The sequence below is a fragment of the Scyliorhinus canicula genome, chromosome 5 (genome assembly GCF_902713615.1).
Source record: "Scyliorhinus canicula chromosome 5, sScyCan1.1, whole genome shotgun sequence".
NCBI classification, from domain to species: Eukaryota; Metazoa; Chordata; class Chondrichthyes; order Carcharhiniformes; family Scyliorhinidae; genus Scyliorhinus; species Scyliorhinus canicula.
In genome coordinates, this window is record NC_052150.1 from 189,685,182 (window position 1) to 189,705,482 (window position 20,301).

The 20,301-nt window shown below is 47.8% G+C and overlaps 1 protein-coding gene across 1 annotated transcript in view; it reads left to right on the plus strand.

Annotated features, from left to right (window-relative positions):
* LOC119966496 (integrin beta-1-like) overlaps window positions 1–20,301 on the plus strand; it is a 132,153-nt gene that overhangs the window by 35,067 nt on the left and 76,785 nt on the right. Inside the window, 2 exon segments of the mRNA XM_038798276.1 lie at window positions 11,346–11,501; window positions 15,720–15,815. Coding sequence (XP_038654204.1) covers window positions 11,346–11,501; window positions 15,720–15,815 — 252 coding nt within the window.

The window sequence follows — 20,301 nt, forward strand, 5'->3', positions numbered from 1 at the left end:
CTTATAGAGTTGTGAAAGTCTAGAAAATAATGAGGGGCATAGATAAGGTAGATAGTCGACATCGTTTCCCAAAGGTAGGGGAATCTAAAACTAGACGGCATAGGTTTAATGTGAGGGGAGAGAGATGCAAAAGGGTCCAGAGGGGCAATTCTTTCACACATAGGGCTGTGAGTGTCTGGAGCGAGCTGCCAGAGGCAGTTGTAGAGGCGGGAGAATTTTGTCTTTTAAAAAGCATTTAGACAGTTATATAGTAAGATGGGCACGGAGGGATATGGGCCAAATGTGGGCAATTGGGACTACCTTAGTGGTTAAAAACTGGGCGGCATGGACAAGTTGGGCCGAAAGGCCTGTTTTCATGCTGTAAACCTCGATGATCCTTATGTGATCAGGCCCCTCCAGGGTTTGGGCCACTACAGCATGTCCACCAAAGCCATCACAGACATCAGGGTGTAGCAGTCCACAGGCTCCCTCCACCCCTGCTGCAGATATCGGCACAGTACCAAGGCGAAGTGGTAAGGATAGACAAGTTTAAAAGTTTTGATGGCACCTCAGGGTCACGGATGCTCCATTACTGTGAATAACTTGCACTTCTTGAAAACCATTCCATGGGTACCTGAATGCAATGGTCAGATAAAAGTATTTTGTTTTCTATCTTTGCCATCCTCTTATTCCGAGGTTCAACCTTTCTCACACTCAAGAGTGTCTCCTTTCAGGTGATGCCAACCTCAGTGCCAGTTGGTGCTGGACTCTTGTGTGTTGTCAGGGAGATGTGTGTAATTCTTTATTTGGAGGGTATAATGGGTAGTTTTCAGTCATTAGTCCTGAAGGATTGCTGTGGCTAATGAGGGTTTGTCAGATATGTGACGGTCCGTGCATCTGGGTTTCCTAACTGATAGTGTCCCAAACCATGGACTTTAGAATGAGAGGCCTATGCTAGTCATTATTCCCTGCTCGACAGTGTTTATATCCTTACATGGTGTGGGAAACATCCAACCTCGACTCACATTGCTGTTCTTTCTTGCTGGACTTTAAGTTGACAGAGTGAGTACATTAGCTGGACACTGATGGCCACAGCTAGGATCTGACCCCAGTGAGTCATGAACACTTGAGGTCTAGGGATGAATGCAGGACCCGTCCTCGCAGCAATGGTTCGGCTATTCACTCAGAAGTCAGGAAATTGCTTGGAGGGATGGAGATGTCCCCAGATTATCAGACTTAGTTTTACTCCTCTTGGAACCTTTCAGCTATGAGGGGATTGGGGGCACACCTCGCACGTCCCCTTCCTCCTCCATGGCACCATGGTGCTCATGCTGTCCTTCAGCATCGCCCATTTGGGAACCCAGAGTTAGCTGTGAAGCCTATCAATCCCTGAGCCTGGCTATCTTTGTCTAGAGGAGAGTTTATATAATGATGGGTTCTCCTGTACAAGGCATTGGTCACCCCCTGAATGCAACAATGTGTTGCCGACTGTGAAATGCTGTGCTGGAACCCAGTTGCTCTCGGGAAAGACCCAGAGGCAACAGAATTGAGTGCTGCTGTCACCTTCAGGGCCACTGTCAGGGAGAGGCTTCCAAACCAACTGGTGTCAGGTCTTTCTGGAGCGTGTGGCATATTTCTCTGCCCTGCACTGCCTCTCACTCATTTGTAGAAAGGAGACTCATGGATGATAGACCCTTGGTGTTGCTCGTTATCTCCATAGCCTGGGTCTCTGCTCCTCAGCCTCCTGTTGATGCTCTGTCTTCCCCTGGCCTTATCCCATATGCAGTGCCTCCTGCTGGAACTGCGCCTTTCTCTCCATTGCCTCCTGCCTCAAATGATGATTCACAGAAAAGCTTCTTGACCACTGGATCCATTCTCACTTTTAGCTCCTCTCTGAAAAGACCACAATGGATATAGGATGCTGAGTACAAAGATGTGAATGAGAGAGCTACAGGAGAAGTTGGGCAACTAATCTTTGGCACCTTAGATCACATTGTTCCTCATGCTATCTTACCCCAGGAACTCTAGCACAAACATAGAGGCAAGCAACATTCCATTCCATAGATATCACATCTGGAGCTTTGTGGGGGGAATAACAATTTGTGAATTACATATTGAACCAATGTGGCTCTGAACACGACTCATTGACTTGGTATGACTATAAACATTTGTTTGTTGTGCCACTTATGAAAGGCAGTAATTGTTAACCCATGACTCCCGTTCACTGATGTGATGGTAGAATTCATTCAATGAAATGAAAAATGAAATGAAAATAGCTTATTGTCACGAGTAGGCTTCAATGAAGTTACTGTGAAAAGCCCCTAGTCGCAACATTTCGGCGCCTGGTACGGGACTCGAACCATGCTGCTGGCCTGCTTGGTCTGCTTTAAAAGCCAGCGATTTAGCCCGTTGAGCTAAACCAGCAATTGTGCCCCCTTCACTATAGCATTCACTCTCCAAGGCTGCATTACTGTCTTCCCTTATATAACTTTTCCAAATTTGACCTGAGGCTATTGAATTCCTTTCAAAGTGCTAAATTATAAGTCTAGCTTGCTGTTACTTTCTCGGCAATGGCTCTGAGTCCTGTGTAATTGACTTGGACCCTGTCCATTGTAGCGGCACCAACAAGTGAGTCTGTGTTCCGATAAGGGGGCCCAGATCCCAGCTGAGTGGTTCTCCCACACTTCATCATACCCCTCCCAGACAGAACTAATCTTACTTTCAATTTTGGAAGATGAGTTGGTGGCCCTTCACCTCTATTAAAGGACGGAGTTCGAACGTCCCTCTCTCACTCACCGCATGCTTTGATTTATCTGGAACGTCACAATGCGCAGGTAGAGATGCTGCCTTTTATTTCCCAACCTACCCCGCTCACACTGGATCCTGTCATTGTGAACATTGACTCACTCCCAACTGAGCCCATCACCTGTGAGGCGCCCATGCCTCACATGGACGTACCCATCACATTTGGAAGCTGTGTGTGCCATCCCTTATTGGGGATCCGTACTCATGGGAGCTTCACATACCCCTGTGGTAGTCGGTATTAGGGGTATTACGGTACCCAGGTTGAGGCTGTAAGACCATTAGTGTGGGAGGTACCTGAGACAGCAATATCATTGGTGAAGCCTGCCAGCTGGTTCCGCCCAGTAAGGCGGAGTATAAGAGTCTGTGTCTCCCCAGCTACTGCATTCTGTACCTGCGCTGCTGGGGGAAACATCTAGTCCAATAAAGCCTTCAATTGTCATCCAATCTCGCTTCTGGAGTCATTGATCGAGCATCAACCCCCCTCATCTTTATTATCTGTTCTCCATCTATAGGTTACAGATGCCCCTGTGACCATCACCATACTATCTGCAGCCCAAAACCGAGTCCGCCATGCCCAGGAATGTCGACTATAGGGCAGTGCTGCACACCAAGCTGTGCAGTGTTCCTTTGGAGCACACAACCGTTGCCCCTCACTGCAGTTGGGGTACCTCATGCTTCCAGTGATTGCTGCTGCTGCATGTCCGTTCCTCTTCTGCACTATCTCCTTTCTCTGACATCAGACTGAGGTCCACATAGCAGCTGGACTTGCTCATCAACTGTGAATCCTTTCCATTTCACACCAGGAATGTCTGTACTCCCTGACTCCTGTCTGCCAGCCCCAGAATCTAAATAGGAGCCTTGATGTAGTTCCTGATTACAAAGAGGACTGTGAGCAACAATACTGCAGCCCCAACCTGTTTAGTATCAGTATGAATCATCCCTAATGTGCCATACTAACTGGCATACACACCATAACCTGCAGTCTCCGTGCTTCCTCTTCCTCTTCCAATAATGCACCTCATAGACCTCCTTATTTGTCTGTGTGTCACACAGCCTTGTCGGGGTCCAGCCACCCCCCCCCCACCCCCCTGTCTTCCTTCTGCCCTACGTTGCTCGTCTACTTCATCCCCCTCCGTGCTCTTCTGCCTGCCATCGTGAGCCCTAGCCCTTTCCCCACCCCCTCCTTGCCCAGCCTTCCTTGCACATTTATCCCTACAGTTTGCTATTCCCCCACCTCCCTCCTTACATAGCTTTCCTTCCACATTGCCTCCCTTGTCTTCATCTGTCCCCCCGACCCCTCCCTCCTCGCCTCGCAACGCATTGCGGTTGAACTTTGGACTTTCGTTGTGTTGGCTGTCGGAGTTCCACAGCACAGTGCTGTCCAGGTAGACACTGGTGTGTGGAGCCATGGGCAAGCAGATCCCTGCATCCCCCAACCCCAGGCATAGTACTGACCTGAGTGGGTGACGCAGGAGGGTCAATGGGTCCAGCAGCACTGTGCTGTCCATGAAGACCAGCTGGGCATGGAGATGGATGGCAGAGACTGGCAGCGGATCAGGAGTAGCGCAATAATATTGCAGGCAGACTTTGCATGTTGCACTCACCTCAAAGTCTCTGGTGAACTGAGGATTGTCTTGGGCATGCCACCCTTTATCAATTTATTGTGACATCGATGTAATTTCCCGCTGGCATAACACCAGATTGAAAGGGCTAATGGCATTCTTGCGGGCATCTATTTTAATCCCTGCCACTTTCCGAGAGCGACCCGCCATTAACCCGCCATTGGGAGAATTCAAATGTGATTTTACACAAGTGGGGCTGGATTCTCCCCTACCCGGCGTGACAGAGGGTCCCGGCGTAGGGGAGTAGCGCCAACCACTCAGGGGTCGGGCCTCCCCAAAGGTGGGGAATTCTCCCCACCTTTGGGGGCCAGCCCCGCGCCGGAGCGGTTTGCACCAGAAGACTGCCACAAAAAAGCGGCGCCCCCGGCAGCGGGGCTGGCCGAAAGGCTTTCGCCGGTCGGCGCATGCGCCGGCAGTGATGAGCGGGGGGCCCCGATCGCGGGCCAGGCCACCGTGGGGGCACCCCCCGGGGTTCGATCGCCCCCCCCGCCCCCCCCCCCCCCCCCCAGGACCCCGGGACTTCGGCCCATCCGGGCTGGAGAATCACTGCAGGGGCCTCTCCGATCGGAGTGGCGAGATTCCTGCCGCCGCCACTTCCCTGGTGGCGGAGAATCTCTGCCACGGCGGGGGCGGGATTTTCGGCGGCCCCAGGCAATTCTCCGACCCTGCTGGGGGTCGGAGAATTTCGCCCGTGGTTTTCTTACTTTGAGTTCTCGGCAGGTTCTGTTTGTGTGGAGTTTGCACATTCTCCCCGTGTCTCCGTGGGTTTCCTCTGGGTGCTCCGGTTTCCTCCCACAGTCCAAAGACGTGCAGGTGAGGTGGATTGGCCATGATAAATTGTCCTTAATGACCAGAAAAAGGTTAGGAGGGGCTGTTTGGTTACAGGGATAGGGTGGAAGTGAGGGCTTAAGTGGGTCGGTGCAGGCCCGATGGGCCGAATGGCCTTCTTCTGCACTGTATGTTCTATGTTCTGTGTTCTCTGCACTCGCCCACTAATTCCGCCCACTATCTTTGCAAAGTACATCCTCGTAACAATGGCAGTCAGACATATAAGCAAAATAATGCAAACACTGGCTACCTTACACCAAATCCCAATCCCTGTGCTCGCTGACCTACATTTCCCCCAGGCCCAGCGAAGCCTTATTTTAAAATTCTCATCCTTGCTTTCAAATGTCTCCAAGGCCTCGACCCTTCCTATCTTTGTAATCTCGTGAGCCTCACAACCCTCTGAAATATCTGTGTTCCTCAACCTCTGACCTCTTGTGCATCCTCCACTTGACCTTCAGCCACCTGAAGGCTGAGGTTTTGGAATTACCCCCTAAACCTATCTAACTCTCCAGCTTTTCCCCTCTTCTTTAAGATGTCCTTGCACCTATTCTTCTGCTGCCCTAATATCTCCTTCTGTGGCCTGGTGTCAGATTTTGTTGATCCTATTAGCACCATTGGAATGTTTTACTATAGCAAGGGCGATCTAAATATAAATTGTTGTTGTTGTTGATCGACCACCATACACCAGTTTATTCCTGTCAATAGGATGTTGCTGTGTGAAAACTGCTCACTGCCTTTGTTTGCTAAACAATAGCAACTGCATTTCAAAAAGTTGCATTTTGTGTAAAGTGTTTTGGGACACTTCTGACAGACATGACAACAGTCTTTTCATATCCTTTGGAAGCTTTTGATGTTGTTCTTTGTCTTGCTGGCAAAAGCTATACTTTGTCTTGAGTAAATTAATTTGGGCTAATTGGTTCCTGTACATCTGCCTCAGGACTTCCAAGTAGACACATTTCCTTTTGTTTCTTTGAGGGGGAACTGTAAGTTGACTTTGCAGCTGGAACACAAGGGGGATTTGAACTCTCATGGGGCTGACAAAAACAATCCAACTTTTGCCTTAGCTGGGCCTCTTCTTCACTGTCTGTGGAACTGGTTAAAGTCTGCACTGCACCAACTTCAACCAGTTCATGACTAAAGGATGAGGTTACCACTGTTATGCTTAGTATCCACACTCTGCTGTACAGAGCTTAGAGCATCTCGCCAGAATACCTGATCAGCACTTGCCAAAAAAAGCTCTTCCATGGTGAGATGATTGAAGGGAAACATTCATATCGAAGTCAGAAAAAGCATTTCCAGGACACTCTGAAAGTCTCTCTGAAGGTTTTCCCTGAGACATGGAGCGATCTTGCGCAAGATTCTCCCATATGGTGCCGTTTCATTAGCTATTGCACCACCTCCTAGTAACAGAATGCTGTTTCACTGACCAGCAAGAAAGGGTGGCTTCACAAGTCTGGAGCCGCTTCTGCACCAACAGTGCATGTGTTCAAAGTACAACAGGGCCGGAATTCTCCAGCCGTTGGGATTCCCTTTTCCCGCTGGCAGATCACCCCATCCTGATAGCGTGGAGTGGCTTTAATAGGAAATCCCATTGACAATCAGCGGGAAGAGTAAATCCCGCTGCAAGCGAACGGCGAGACGCTGAGAAACAGGCGCCTGGGGAAACTGAGAATCCAGCCCCTGATCTTCCTGTGCTTACATTTAGCGATCTTCCAATGTAACTGAAACTCAATGAATTCTAGTTTGTGTTGTGGCCCTCTTCAAATATGAATGACAAACACACGCACCAGAAATAGTAATGGGGGTCCATTTAGATCATAGAGCCTCCCATTTCTGAATCAGGTGGGTACTTTGGACATCTTGATGTAGGCTCCATATAAAATGTTGCTGGTCACATTGCTGATGTGAACAGGACTGTAAGATAGATAGGTTCTTGATTACTAAGGGGATCATGGGTTATGGGGAGAAGTCAGGAGAATGAGGATGAGAAACTAATAATCTTTATTATTGTCACAAGTAGGCCTGCATTAACACTGCAATGAAGTTACTGTGAAAATCCCCGAATCACCATACTCGGCGCCTGTTTGGGTACATGGAGGGAGAATTCAGAATGTCCAATTCCCACCTAATAAGCACGTCTTTCGGGACTTTTGGGAGGAAACCGGAGCTCCCGGAGGAAACCCACGCAGGCACGGGGAGAATGTGCAGACTCCACACAGACAGTGACCCAAGCCAGAAATCAAACCCTGGTCCCTGGTGCTGTGAAGCAACAGTGCTAACCACTGTGCTACTATCCCGTATCAACCATGTTTGAATGGCGGAGCAGATTCGATAGGCTGAATGGCCTAATTCTGCTCCTATGCCTTGTGGTATGATCAATGATCCCATTTTGAGGCTATTTTGAGGTTAACACCAGAAGAAAGATATAAAAAATCCACGTTCATATTTTGTGTAGTGTCCTGAAAGCTTTTGCACTGGTGTCATTGGGTCAGATTATTGGAAATGTCAAACTGGGAAATGGCATTTTGTATGCCCTTCGGTAGCGAAGGCTTTTTGACATCCAGCTGGAGAGTCAGTGGGCAACGTTTTATTGAAACTGTTCTAATAGTTGAGGCGCTCTATCACTTGGTTTAGCTTGAGTTGAAGAAGCTCACGTGCTTGAGGCAGTGTTGAAGGTATTCAGTGGTAGGTGTCCCCAGGAATGTTCCCAAGAAGCTTAGTAAACTGCTGAATGTATGTTTTCCCATAATCCTTGGCCCCAGCTGCAGTTCTGAAACAGTGGGGTGGGGGGGGGGGGGGGGGGGGGGGGGGGAGAGGGAGAGAGAGGCACGGTCCACATGTGACCTTCTGATCCAACATCTGTCCTGTGGCTTGCATCAGCTGTGCACTGTGGTTGGAACAATTCTCATTGGGTTTTGATCAACTGCCTTGCCTCATCAACTGTGAAACCTTTGTTTTCCCGACCATGAATTCTGTAGGGTTTACGCTTTAAAGATCCCTCTTTTCCTCACTCTTGTCTCCGCATTGTGATCAAGGTGAGGCAGCGCAGACGGATCTTTAACTCGCGTGTAAGGGCCACAAAAGGTGCCACTTAATTGCTAAACCTGGTTTCAAGACATGCCGGATCTTGGCTTGGAGACAGTGGTTCATCTGTTTGAGACAAGTTTTAATGAAACTGTCTGCTGCCTGTTTTTGTTAGCTTTGTCACTCTTCAGGATGTTGCAGTATTGCAACAGCCCTGTCCCTAAGTGCCTCTTTGATTAACACTGATGCCTCCGCTGCTCATGTTATTAAATCCTTTCAGGATTTCTGTCTGTTTCTCGTTTGCCCTGGGGGGTGGTGGTTGTGGGGGGGGGGGGGGGGGGGAGGATTGCAGGTCAAAAGGAGAGAAATCGTTTTAAATAAGAGCAGGATGAATGAAGGCCCAGTCAGCCGTTTGTGATTGCACGTTTTGTGTCCCGAGCAATGCTCCCTCAAATCCATCCATGTGTGGAGTGAATTTTGTGATATGCACCAATATCAAGATAATGTGCGGAAGGACACCACTGCTAAAAACAAAAAATTAAATCTATGCCTAAGATATATATATGTTTAAAAAGCTACCCAAGAGATGGAGGAAGAAGGAATGCCAGTGGCCCCTCCCCCATTGACGTGCCATCCAGATTTACTGCATTCAATTTTAAACTTAACCACGGCGGCATTTGAACCCACAGCCTCCAGGTTTTAAGTTCAGTACCATTGTCATTACAGCATCATACACGAGAGAGAGATTTGTTTTTATATTGCAGCTTCCAATGTAGTCCTTTGACAGACTTTGACTCGCGCGAGACAAGACAAGGATCTATTGCTTCAATTCGACGAGTTCAAAATGGAAAGAGTTAAGGAGGCCTGCCTTTTGGATTGATAGAAAACGTGGGCAACTGTAACTTCTATTTTTTCAGCTTACTGAGAGTTTTCTTCACTTGAAACTGCTGCAAAAACTGAGGAAAATAGCTCAGTCATTTCCTCACAACTATAATGAGGAAATTGTGCGGGATTTTCCTCCCCACAGTAAAGTGTCTCCATGAATTTGTAGAGGTTGGCATTTGTGAACTGGAGGGATACGGCCAGGGAGACCCAGGCCTTGCATTTCACTGAGAGCCTCTCCGTCGTTGCAAAAATGGCGGAGGAAGCCGAAATCCAGAGGTCTCGTCCCGGAACACGGCTCCGACCATTTTTGCAGGGGTGTGTTGAGGCTTCTGCATGCATGTTTTGCAGAGGCAGCTGCCCATGTATATTTGCCTTTTGCTCATCAGGTGTACAGATTAGAGCTGGTAGCAGCAAATGTAAACTTTGCAGAGTCCTTTGGAGATTTGGGATACATTTTTGGAGAGGTAAGGTATCCCTTTGGATATAGTCTTGGAACAACCTTGGGGGAGTTAAGCTACCTTTTGGGAGAGGCAAACAGCCCTCCGCCACCTCAAAACATGCCGTGGAGGGGGAGGAAAATCCCGCACATTGTTACTTTCATTTGAGAGTGTTAAAAGTGGACATGAATGTGTGTAAAAAGTGCATAAACGCATTGGAACTGTCAAGAGCTATCAAAAGCAACTGTCAAAAGTGTGAAAAGGAACTGTTGAAAGCAACTGTCAAGTTGTCTTGGAGGGTTGTGGAGTGAAGTGGAGCGTTGAGAGCTGTGACAAGTTGAGAGAGCTGATGACTAGAATTGAAGCGATGAGTAGAAGGGTAGGAGTGGAAATGAGACCTGTGTGTGACTATAGTAATAAAGTGAGCTGCACTTGATGGACTGTTGTATGACTGCACAGGTGCACAGGTTAAAGAAAGCACTGATCCTGAGGGGATGTAGGTGACCAGAAATACTGCCACTATGACAGTTGGGAGATTACACCTCAAATTCTACTCAAATCTCAGGCTTGAGTATTCAATGGCAATAGTTTGTGTCGCTAAACCTGTCTGTGTGGGACATTTATAAATATGATGGATGGGATATTCTTGTCGTTCACGTTGGTGGGATTTTACAGTCCTGTCGACGCGTACCCTGTGGCGGCAAGAGTTGCATTCAACGGGAAACCCCGTTGACAATGGCGGGACCAGAAGATGCTGCCACTGGCGAGCTGCCCTCCGCCACTGCAGAACATGCCTTGGAGGGGGTGGAATATCTCGCCCTATGTTACTTTCCTGTAATATTTCCATTAACTCTCTATTGGTAGACAGAATCACAGATTTGTTACAGAGCGGAAGGAGGCCATTCGGCCCATCGTATCTCTTCAAATGAGCAATTCACTTTGTGCCATTCACCCACCTTCTCTTCATAGCCCTGCACATTTTTCCTTTTAGATAACAGCCCAATGCCTTTTTGAATGCCTCGATTGAGCCTGTCTCCACCACACTCTCAGGCAGTGCATTCCAGATGTTAACTACTCACTGTGTGAAAAAGCATTACCTCACGTCGCTTTTTCATTTTTTAACAATGACTGTAAATCTGTTCCCTCTCATTCTCAGTTCTTTCCTGCATGGGAACAGTTTCTCTCTATCCGGACCTCTCCAGACTCCTCATGATTTCAATTTCCGAGAAAAAGCGACCCAATGCCTCCAGTCTTACTTCGTAACTGAAGTTCCTCATCCCTAGAACCATTCTCCTAAACCTCTTCTGCTCTCCCCAATGCCTACTCATCCTTTCTAAAATGATGCACCCAGAAGTGTACACAATACTCCAGCTGAGGTCCAACTAGTGTCTTATGCAAATTCAACATAACCCTCTTGCTCTTGTACCCTTTCCTCTATCAATAAAGCCCATGACACCGTATGCGTTATTAACTGCTTTCAGCCTGTCCTGATACCTTTAATGACTAATGCACCCAGGTCCCCCTACTTTATCCTTCACTTCAGGTGCCTCTCCATGTTTTTCCTGCCAAAATGTATCACCTCACATTTCGCTACATTTTCCTTCATATTCTTGAATGCTTTTCTCTAAAATGCAGTACAGATCTCTAACAATCACTGTTCAAGTTTTTCACTACATTATTTTCCTTTTCCTCATCGCTCCAAGTAAAACTGTGCCTCGAAATAAGTGTCCGCCGTCAGTTCATTTAAACCTGTTTTATCTTACAGGATGCAATCGGTTGGCGAAATGCCATTCGACTGCTGGTCTACTACAGTAACACAGGACTTCACTTCTCTAGAGATGACAAACTCAGCAGTATGCTGCCAAATGATGGGCAATGCCACGTCGATAGCCAAGGTGTCTATACAATGAATCATCATCAAGTAAGCTTGCTTTTGAACTTACCAACTGCAACTGAAAATATTGGAGAGACGATACCTCCTTTTTAAGGGAAAAAACTTGTCTGCTCTTCTTGAAAATCTATGTGTAAAACTTTAATTTTAGGCTATACAGTGTTCAAAACAGTTTCCATTGTCTTCTTCAAACTTAAATTGAATGTAGTTGGGATTGATGTGATTCAAGTATCATGGAATCATTGAATCCTTACAGTGCAGAAGGAGGCCATTCGGCCCATCGCGTCTACACTGACCCTCGAAAGAGCACCCTAACTAGGCCCACTCCCCCGCCCTATCCTTGTAACCCCATAACCCCTCCTGACCTAAGGGACAATTTAGAATGGCCAATCCACCTAGCCTGCATATTTACGGACTGTGGAGGAAATCGGAGCACCCGGAGGAAACCCACGCAGACACAGGGAAAACGTACAGACTCCACACAGACAGTCAAGGTTGGAATTGAATTTGGGCCCCTGGTGTGTGAGAGGCAGCAGTACTAACCACAGTGCCACCCCTTGTACTGTTACTTATATTAGCCATTAGTGTGCAGCACAGCAAATTAATTTATCACTGGTTTAGTAGTACTGATTTATTACTTGTACTTGTGATGTAAAGCACAGGCAACAATTTTTGCCTATCAGTAGTTGCTGTAAGCAGGGGGAATCTGGACTACATCCTTGAACCACTCAAATGTCCTGTGGTGCTTCTGCAGCAGTGTAAGGAAAAGAACACTGGATTTATTCGGAAGCAATGATGAAATGGGTGATATATGCCAAAATCAGAATGGTCGGTGACTTGGATGTGATTTCCAATCCCTTTCTAGTATTTCAGTTTTGCTTTGGGTCACCCACATGCATTTAAGCCTGTAAGAAGCTGTAAGAAGCTGGTAATGAATTGATGCCTATAGAATGTTGTCACTGGCTATCCCTTGATTGGAGGATGATGCCTCTTCTGGGTTGCGGGTTTCCGCCGTGGGTTTTCATGTAATTGAACAGGCTGATTTCTGACCTGTGGATATTTTGGCATGGGAAGTAGGAGGTAGTGGGATCCAGAGTAGAGGATTTTCCTCCTTTTATTTCCTTCGCTGCCACTGCTCTGCTTCAACATTAAGACCTTGTGACTGGAAGCGTTTTGTGACCTGATAGACGTGTTATCACCATTTTGAAAAATTCCTAGTAATCACCTCTCAGCCATTAATATCACAGCTGCTGCACTTCAAGGAGAGCTTCAGTGTCTTTGAAGCATTTTCTTTGTCCTCTCCTGAGACATGGGCAATTTGAGAATTAGGAAACAGGACCTGGAAGGGTAGTTGCTTTTCAGCCATCTGGACATCATGTCCAGTCCAGCAAAGGTGCTTTTGCTGGAGTTTTGTTTGAATGCTTGTGGAGCTGACTTCAAGAAGCCAAGTTTGCAGATGACACTAAGATGAGTGGTAAAGCGAAAAGTGCAGAGGATACTGGAAGTCTGCAGAGGGATTTGGATAGGTTAAGTGAATGGGCTCGGGTCTGGCAGATGGAATACAATGTTGACAAATGTGAGGTTATCCATTTTGGTAGGAATAACAGCAAACGGGATTATTATTTAAACGATAAAATATTAAAGCATGCCGCTGTTCAGAGAGACTTGGGTGTGCTAGTGCATGAGTCACAGAAGGTTGGTTTACAAGTGCAACAGGTGATTAAGAAGGCAAATGGAATTTTGTCCTTCATTGCTAGAGGGATGGAGTTTAAGACTAGGGAGGTTATGTTGTAATTGTATAAGGTGTTAGTGCGGCCACACCTGGAGTATTGTGTTCAGTTTTGGTCTCCTTACTTGAGAAAGGACGTACTGGCGCTGGAGGGTGTGCAGAGGAGATTCACTAGGTTAATCCCAGAGCTGAAGGGGTTGGATTATGAGGAGAGGTTGAGTAGACTGGGACTGTACTCGTTGGAATTTAGAAGGATGAGGGGGGATCTTATAGAAACATTTAAAATTATGAAGGGAATAGATAGGATAGATGCGGGCAGGTTGTTTCCACTGGCGGGTGACAGCAGAACTAGGGGGCATAGCCTCAAAATAAGGGGAAGTAGATTTAGGACTGAGTTTAGGAGGAACTTCTTCACCCAAAGGGTTGTGAATCTATGGAATTCCTTGCCCAGTGAAGCAGTTGAGGCTCCTTCATTACATGTTTTTAAGGTAAAGATAGATAGTTTTTTGAAGAATAAAGGGATTAAGGATTATGGTGTTCGGGCCGGAAAGTGGAGCTGAGTCCGCAAAAGATCAGCCATGATCTAATTGAATGGCGGAGCAGGCTCGAGGGGCCAGTTGGCCTACTCCTGCTCCTAGTTCTTATGTTCTTATTTGTTTGATGGCCCTCCCATTGAATCTGGAGGATGTTGCAGAATTTCTCTGTCCCTCTAATGTGTCGCTACTGACTCACAGCCCAAGTCTCACTGCAGCACAGGAACGCTGTGAAGACAACTGCTCCATGCTTCAGGCAAATGCCCTTTAATCAAATGCCAAATGACCAAATGACATGTTTACGTGCCATGCAATCAAACATGATTTGATAAAACATCACAATGGGCTGTAACATCTGAGCTCCAGAGTGTCGTATTGGGGGTCCCCCAAAGATGTGCTGGGGAATCTCCTTCAGAAGCTCCCAGGTAAGGTATTCCCCTGGGCAATTGCCTTGCACTAGGAACCATCTGAAAATGTGATTTAATTGCAAACTTCAAATGGTTCTGACTGGGTTGCGCCAATCGATACCCAGAAAAAGTTAAAAGAATTAAAACCGCTTCTAACTCGAATTAGAATTCCTAGCCTAGAAGGAGGCCATTCAGCCCATCGAGTCTGCACCAATCATCTGAAAGAGCGCTCAACTTGGCCTACTCCCCCGCCCTATCCCTGTAAACCCATAAGCTACACATCTTTGGATACTAAGGAACAATTTAGCATGGCCAATCCGCCTAACCTGCACTTCTTGGACTGTGGGAGGAAACCAGAGCACCAGGAAGAAACCCACGGGGACACGGAGGAATAAGTGCAAACTGCACACAGTGACCCAAGGCCAGAAATGAACCTGGTCTCTGGTGCTGTGAGGCAGCAGTGCTAACCACTTTGCCACCATGCTAGGTAAATCTGGATAATACCTAGATTTATTAATTTATTATTATGGCAGAGACCCATACCGACCCCCCCCCCCCCCCCCCCCCCCCCCGGCAAACCACCAACCTGACTCTCACATCCTAAATAAATATGTCCAACCACATTCAGCAACTCTGCCAGTGATGAACTGTAGGCTGCGTTATCTCGATGTTAAGTCAGCACAATTGCGATCTTCTAGAACAGGGGCGAAATTCTCCGACCCCCCGCAGGGTCGGAGAATCGCCCGGGACCGGCGAAAACCCCGCCCCCGCCGTGGCCGGATTTCTCCGCCACCTGCAAATTGGCGGGGGCGGGAATCGCACTGCGCCGATTGGTGTGCCCTCCGTGCCGATCGGCGAGCCTCCTGCGGCGATTCTCCGGCCTGCAATGGGCCGAAGTCCCACCGCTGAGAGGCTTCTCCCAACGCTGTGGTTTCAACCACCTCTGGTGGCGGCGGGATTGGCGGCGTGAGCGGGCCCCCGGGGTCCTGGGGGGGGGGGGGGGGCGCGGGTCGATCGGACCCCGGGGGATACCCCCACGGTGGCCTGGCCCGCGATCAGGGCCCACCGATTGGCGGGCTGGCCAGTGCTGTGGGGCCACTCTTTTTCTTCCGCTGCCGCCGCGGCCTCCACCATGGCGGAGGCGGAAGAGACCCCCTTACCACGTATGCGCTGGTGGTGACGTCAGCGGCAGCTGATGCACTGGTGCATGCACGAACCGGCAAAGGCCTTTCGGCCAGCCCCGACGCCGGGCGGCGGGCGTCAAAGGCCATTGGCGCCGGTTTTGGCGCCAGTCGGCATGGCGCCAACCACTCCAGCACGGGCCTAGCCCCATTCTCTGCACCTTTGGGGAGGCCCGACGCCGGAGTGGTTGGCGCCACTCCGCTACGCCGGGACCCCCCACCCCGCAGGGTAGGGGAGAATCCTGGCCCAGATTATTGAAAAAAGCCAATTCTAAAAATCAAAATGTTGTATAGGTTGGGGAATGTTGTATAGGTTGCGAAATGTTGAGGATAAAAGTGGTGTTGTGCATTTTGGATTTTTCTGTCATGCACATTTTGAAATGTTTTTTTATTTACAGAATCATCCAACCATTTCTCATTTGGCACAAACACTTGAGATGAAAAAAATCCAGCTTTTATTTGCAGTTAAAGAAGAGGTCAAAGACATTTACCAGGTAAGACGCCCTGTGCAGATTGCCGGCCAGTTGTTGATGGACCTGATACTGACGGGTCTGGAAAATCCAATGGCGACGCAATCTATTCTACCGCTCCTTTCTGCACACCTCCCCATGTCCTCCAGTGAAGACTGGATCTATCTGCCCACGGGTAGCTGATTGCATCTAAATTACATGCATCCTCTGAATGTGGGATGCAGAGCTACTGATTAGGCCTAGATATCCAAAATCCAAAGCCTGATGGAGGGGAACAAAAGCAATTGTTTCTGTTAGACAGAAGCTGTGAAATTGTTTCCGCAGAAGAAATTATGAGAATTTGAAAGGAACTTTGCTCATTTGACTGACTAATGTTGCAACAGACATCCGCAGCAAAGCTCCGCCCATGTTTTAGTAGCTCGCCATGATAGAAACCAGTGACCCTGCTCCATTATATAAATAATCATAAAGCTGAATATTTTGCTCTGAATGGAATGGTGGGTGAGTGGTGGGGTGTGAGGGAGAGATGCATATCTTGTCATGTGTAGAGATCTGCTCTTGCGTCATGTGAAGATATGCATAAAGCAATTCTGTAGATAATGTTGTATATGACCTCTGACCAGCAGGTGGCAGTGTAAGTCTACCATGCGGATCTGTGGTTCGAGGCAGTTGGGAGTAAGCCATGCTGGTGGATAGACATATTTTGCAATAGCTCTATAATGGTTAGTTAGTGTTAATAGTTTGTTATTTATTTATTCCAGTTACCTTTACCACGCAGTTGTTTCATAATAAATTATTTAAACTAGACGTTCTGTAGTGCATCATTCATATCGGCCAGTCTACAGAACATGACACTTCACAGTTGCAAAAATCTAAGCATGGTATTTACAAAAATATTATAGATGAAGACCGAAACTATCTCCGGGCCATTGCAGGAGTGTTTATTCTAATATTGAACTGAACTTCGCAAGCATCTGATGAAATATGTTAGACGTCTACTATATCGCAAGCCTTTCAGTAGAGATAGAGCTTTTAGAATCAAAGTTGCTATTGTCACGGAGAAACCCCGTGATCGGCGCGAATCACGGCACGCAGAGCGGAGAATCGGCGCCAATGGCGCCGTTGTGGTTGCCACGGCGCCGGTCGGGGCCACTCTATGTAGCCGGTCCGCCAATTCTCGCCCCATGATGGGCCGAGCGGCCACCATCAAAACACTGAGTCCCACCGGCGCCGTCCACACCTGCTCTCAGCCGGCGGGACCTTGACGTGGAAGGGTCGGGGGGTGGCCTGTGGTGGGGAGGAGGGTCCGACCCCGGGCGGGCCTCCGATGTGGCCTGGCCCGCAATCTGGGCCCACCAATCAGCGGGGTGGCCTCTCTGATGGGGGCCTTGTTTCTTCCGCGCTGGCCCCTGTAGTCCTGCACTATGTTGCATCGGGGCCGGCACGTTGAAGGAAGCCACTGCGCATGTGCGCGTTGGCGCTGGTGCCACTGCGCATGCGCGGATCCCGCGTCACCCAGTTCAGGCTGGGATCAGCAGCTGGAGCGCCGTGAACCACTCCAATGCCGTGCTGGCCCCCTGTAGGTGCCAGAATTCTGTGACCCTGAGGCCGTGTTGACGCTGTCGAGAAACGCGACGGCGTTTCCGACGGCGTCAACATTTAGCCTCAGGATCACAGAATTCTGCCCAGAGTGTTGAAATGATTTTGGAAAAAGACTGGGCCACTCGTCTGCTACCGAAAGGATGATCTTGAATCCTTGTAGATGTTAGGAGGTTGTGCATATACATTAAATTTTCTATGTTATGAGTAAAACCTTTGTATTTTAACACGGTAACTTGTACTGTTGCTTATTTTATAACTGAAATAAACATTTATACATTGGACAAAGCTCCCTATCAGCTTTAAGTACTGTGTGTGTGTGTATGAAACAATACGTGCAATGCTCAGGGAAGAAGGGCAGGACTGCTAAGCCCAATTTCATTACAGAATAAACTATTAATTATAGAAGCCTTAAAGGCGTATAGAATGTGCAAGTGGGAACTGAAAAAGGAAATTAGGAGAGCAACAAGGGGACAAGAAAGGATACTGGCAAGTAAAATAAAGGAATATCATGAGTTGTTTTACAAGCACATTAAGGGTAAAAGGAAAACTAGGGAAAGAGTAGGGCTCATTCAGGACCACAGTGGTAATTTGTGTGTGGAGCCGGAGGTAGGGTTCTGAGGGAATATTTTGTGTTGGTGTTCACTAGTGAGAGGGATGATGCGGGTTAAGAAATCAGGGAGAAGGACTGTGATAAAATTAAAGAAATGAACATAGAGAGGAAGCTCTGAGTGGCATGGCAGGCTTAAAAGTCAATAAATATCCAGGGCCAGGTGGAACGTATCCCAGGTTGTTGAGTGAGGGGCGCAGAGGTGCTTTCAATAATTTTCAATTCCTCTCTGGCCACAGGAGAGGTGCTGGAGGACAGGAGGATAGCCAATGTGGTACCATTATTCAAGAAGGAAGGAAGGGATAAACCAGGAAACTACAGGCCAGTCAGTCTAACCTCAGTGGTGGGGAAACTATTGGAAGCAATTCTGAGAGTCAGAATTAATCTGCATTTGGAGAGGTAGGGATTAATCACGAATAGTGAGCGTGGTTTTGCCAATCAAGTCTGGCCAACTTGATTGAAATTTTTGAAGAGGTGACCAGGTGTATAGATGAGGGAAATGCATTTGACGTAGTCTACTTGGATTCAGCAAGGCTTTTGATAAGGTCCCACGTGGGAGACTGATAGCGAAGGGAAGAGCTCATGGGATCCAAGAAAATTTGGGAAATTAGATCTAGAATTGGCTGGATGACAAGAAGCAGAGGGTTGAGGGTTGGGGAGCGTTTTTCTGATTCGAAGTCAGTGTCCAGTGGGGTCCCACAGGTGCTTGTGGTTTGTATAAATTATTTAAACGTGAATGTGGGAGAGTTATCAGTAAGTTTGCGGATGATACAAAGATTAGTGGGTTGATAGATAGTGAGGAGGATAGCCTCAGATTGCAGGAGGATATAGGCGGGTTGGTCAGATGGGCTGATCAGTAGCAAATGGAATTCAACCCAGATAAATGTGAGGTGATGTACTTGGGCAGGACAAACAAGGCACGGGAATACATAATAAACGGCAGGAACCTGGGAAGCACCAAGGATCAGAGGGACCTTGGTGTGCATGTACATCGGTCCCAGGTAGCAGATCAGGTGGATACAATGGTTAAGAACGCCTTTATTAGCTGAGGTATAGAGTTTAAGAGCAGGGAGATTATGCTGGAACTGCATAAAACTTTGGTTAGGTCACAGCTAGAGTATTGTGTTCAGTTCTGGAGTCCACATTATGGGAGGGATGTGATAGCACTGGAGAGGGTTATGAAGAGGGATTGGACAGATTAGTCCAATGGAGCAGAGGAGACTGAGAGGGGACATGATTGAGATGTAGGAAATTATGAGGGACATAGAGTAGACAGGAAGAAACTTTTCTCCTTGGTGGAGGGGGCATAGAGCTAAGGTAAGGGGCAGGATGTATAGAGGGGATGTGAGGAAAATCTTTTTACCCAGAGGGAGGTGGGAGTCTGGTACTCACTGCCTGATAGGGTGGTGGAGGCAAAGATCCTTCTAATGTTTAAGAAGTATTTAGATATGCACTTGAAATGCCAAGTCCTACAAAACGATGGGCCAAGTGCTGGAAAATGGGATTAAAATGTTTCGGTGGTTGTTTGCGACCAGCACAGACACAAATGGGGCCTTTTCTGTACAGTAGACCGAGAATAGAATGGCATAGAATCCCAAAAGTGCAGAAGGAGGCCATTCGGCCCATTGAGTCTGCACTGGCCTTCTCAAAGAGCGCCCTACCTAGGTTCACCCCCCCCCCCCCCCCCCCCCCCCCGGCCCTATCCCTGTAATCCCACCTAACATTTTGGACACTGAGGGCAATTTAGCATGGCCAATCCACCTAACCTGCACATATTTGGACTGTGAGGGGAAACCGGAGCACCCAGAAGAAACCTACGCAGACACGGGGAGAACGTGCAAACTCCACATAAAGAGTTACCTGAGGCTGGAATTGAATCCGGGCCCCCCTGGGTACTGTGAGGCAGCAGTGCGAACCACCGTGCCACCCTAATTCTATTACTCTAACTCTGAACTGTATGTATTATATATTTCGAAAATAATTCACAACCTCATGCAAAACAAACAATGCCAGCTTCTATGAATTTAAGCCAGCTATTAAATTGATTCCGCCTACTCTCATTGCAGACTAAATAAGGTTTATTGAAAGGTCCTTTGTGGATTGCTGCCTATTTGTACAATACTTTTAATCTGGTAACAATTTAGGAAAGAACAATAATCCATGTCACTGTGGTGTGAGTCATTGATATGGAGGATGTTGCTGTCGGAGTTAATCACTCAGTTTTGTTAACATTTCTTTTCTGAAATAACAAATGCTTCCACACGTTGGGCAGGAATTACCAAGCAATCCGTTGTGTGTTTC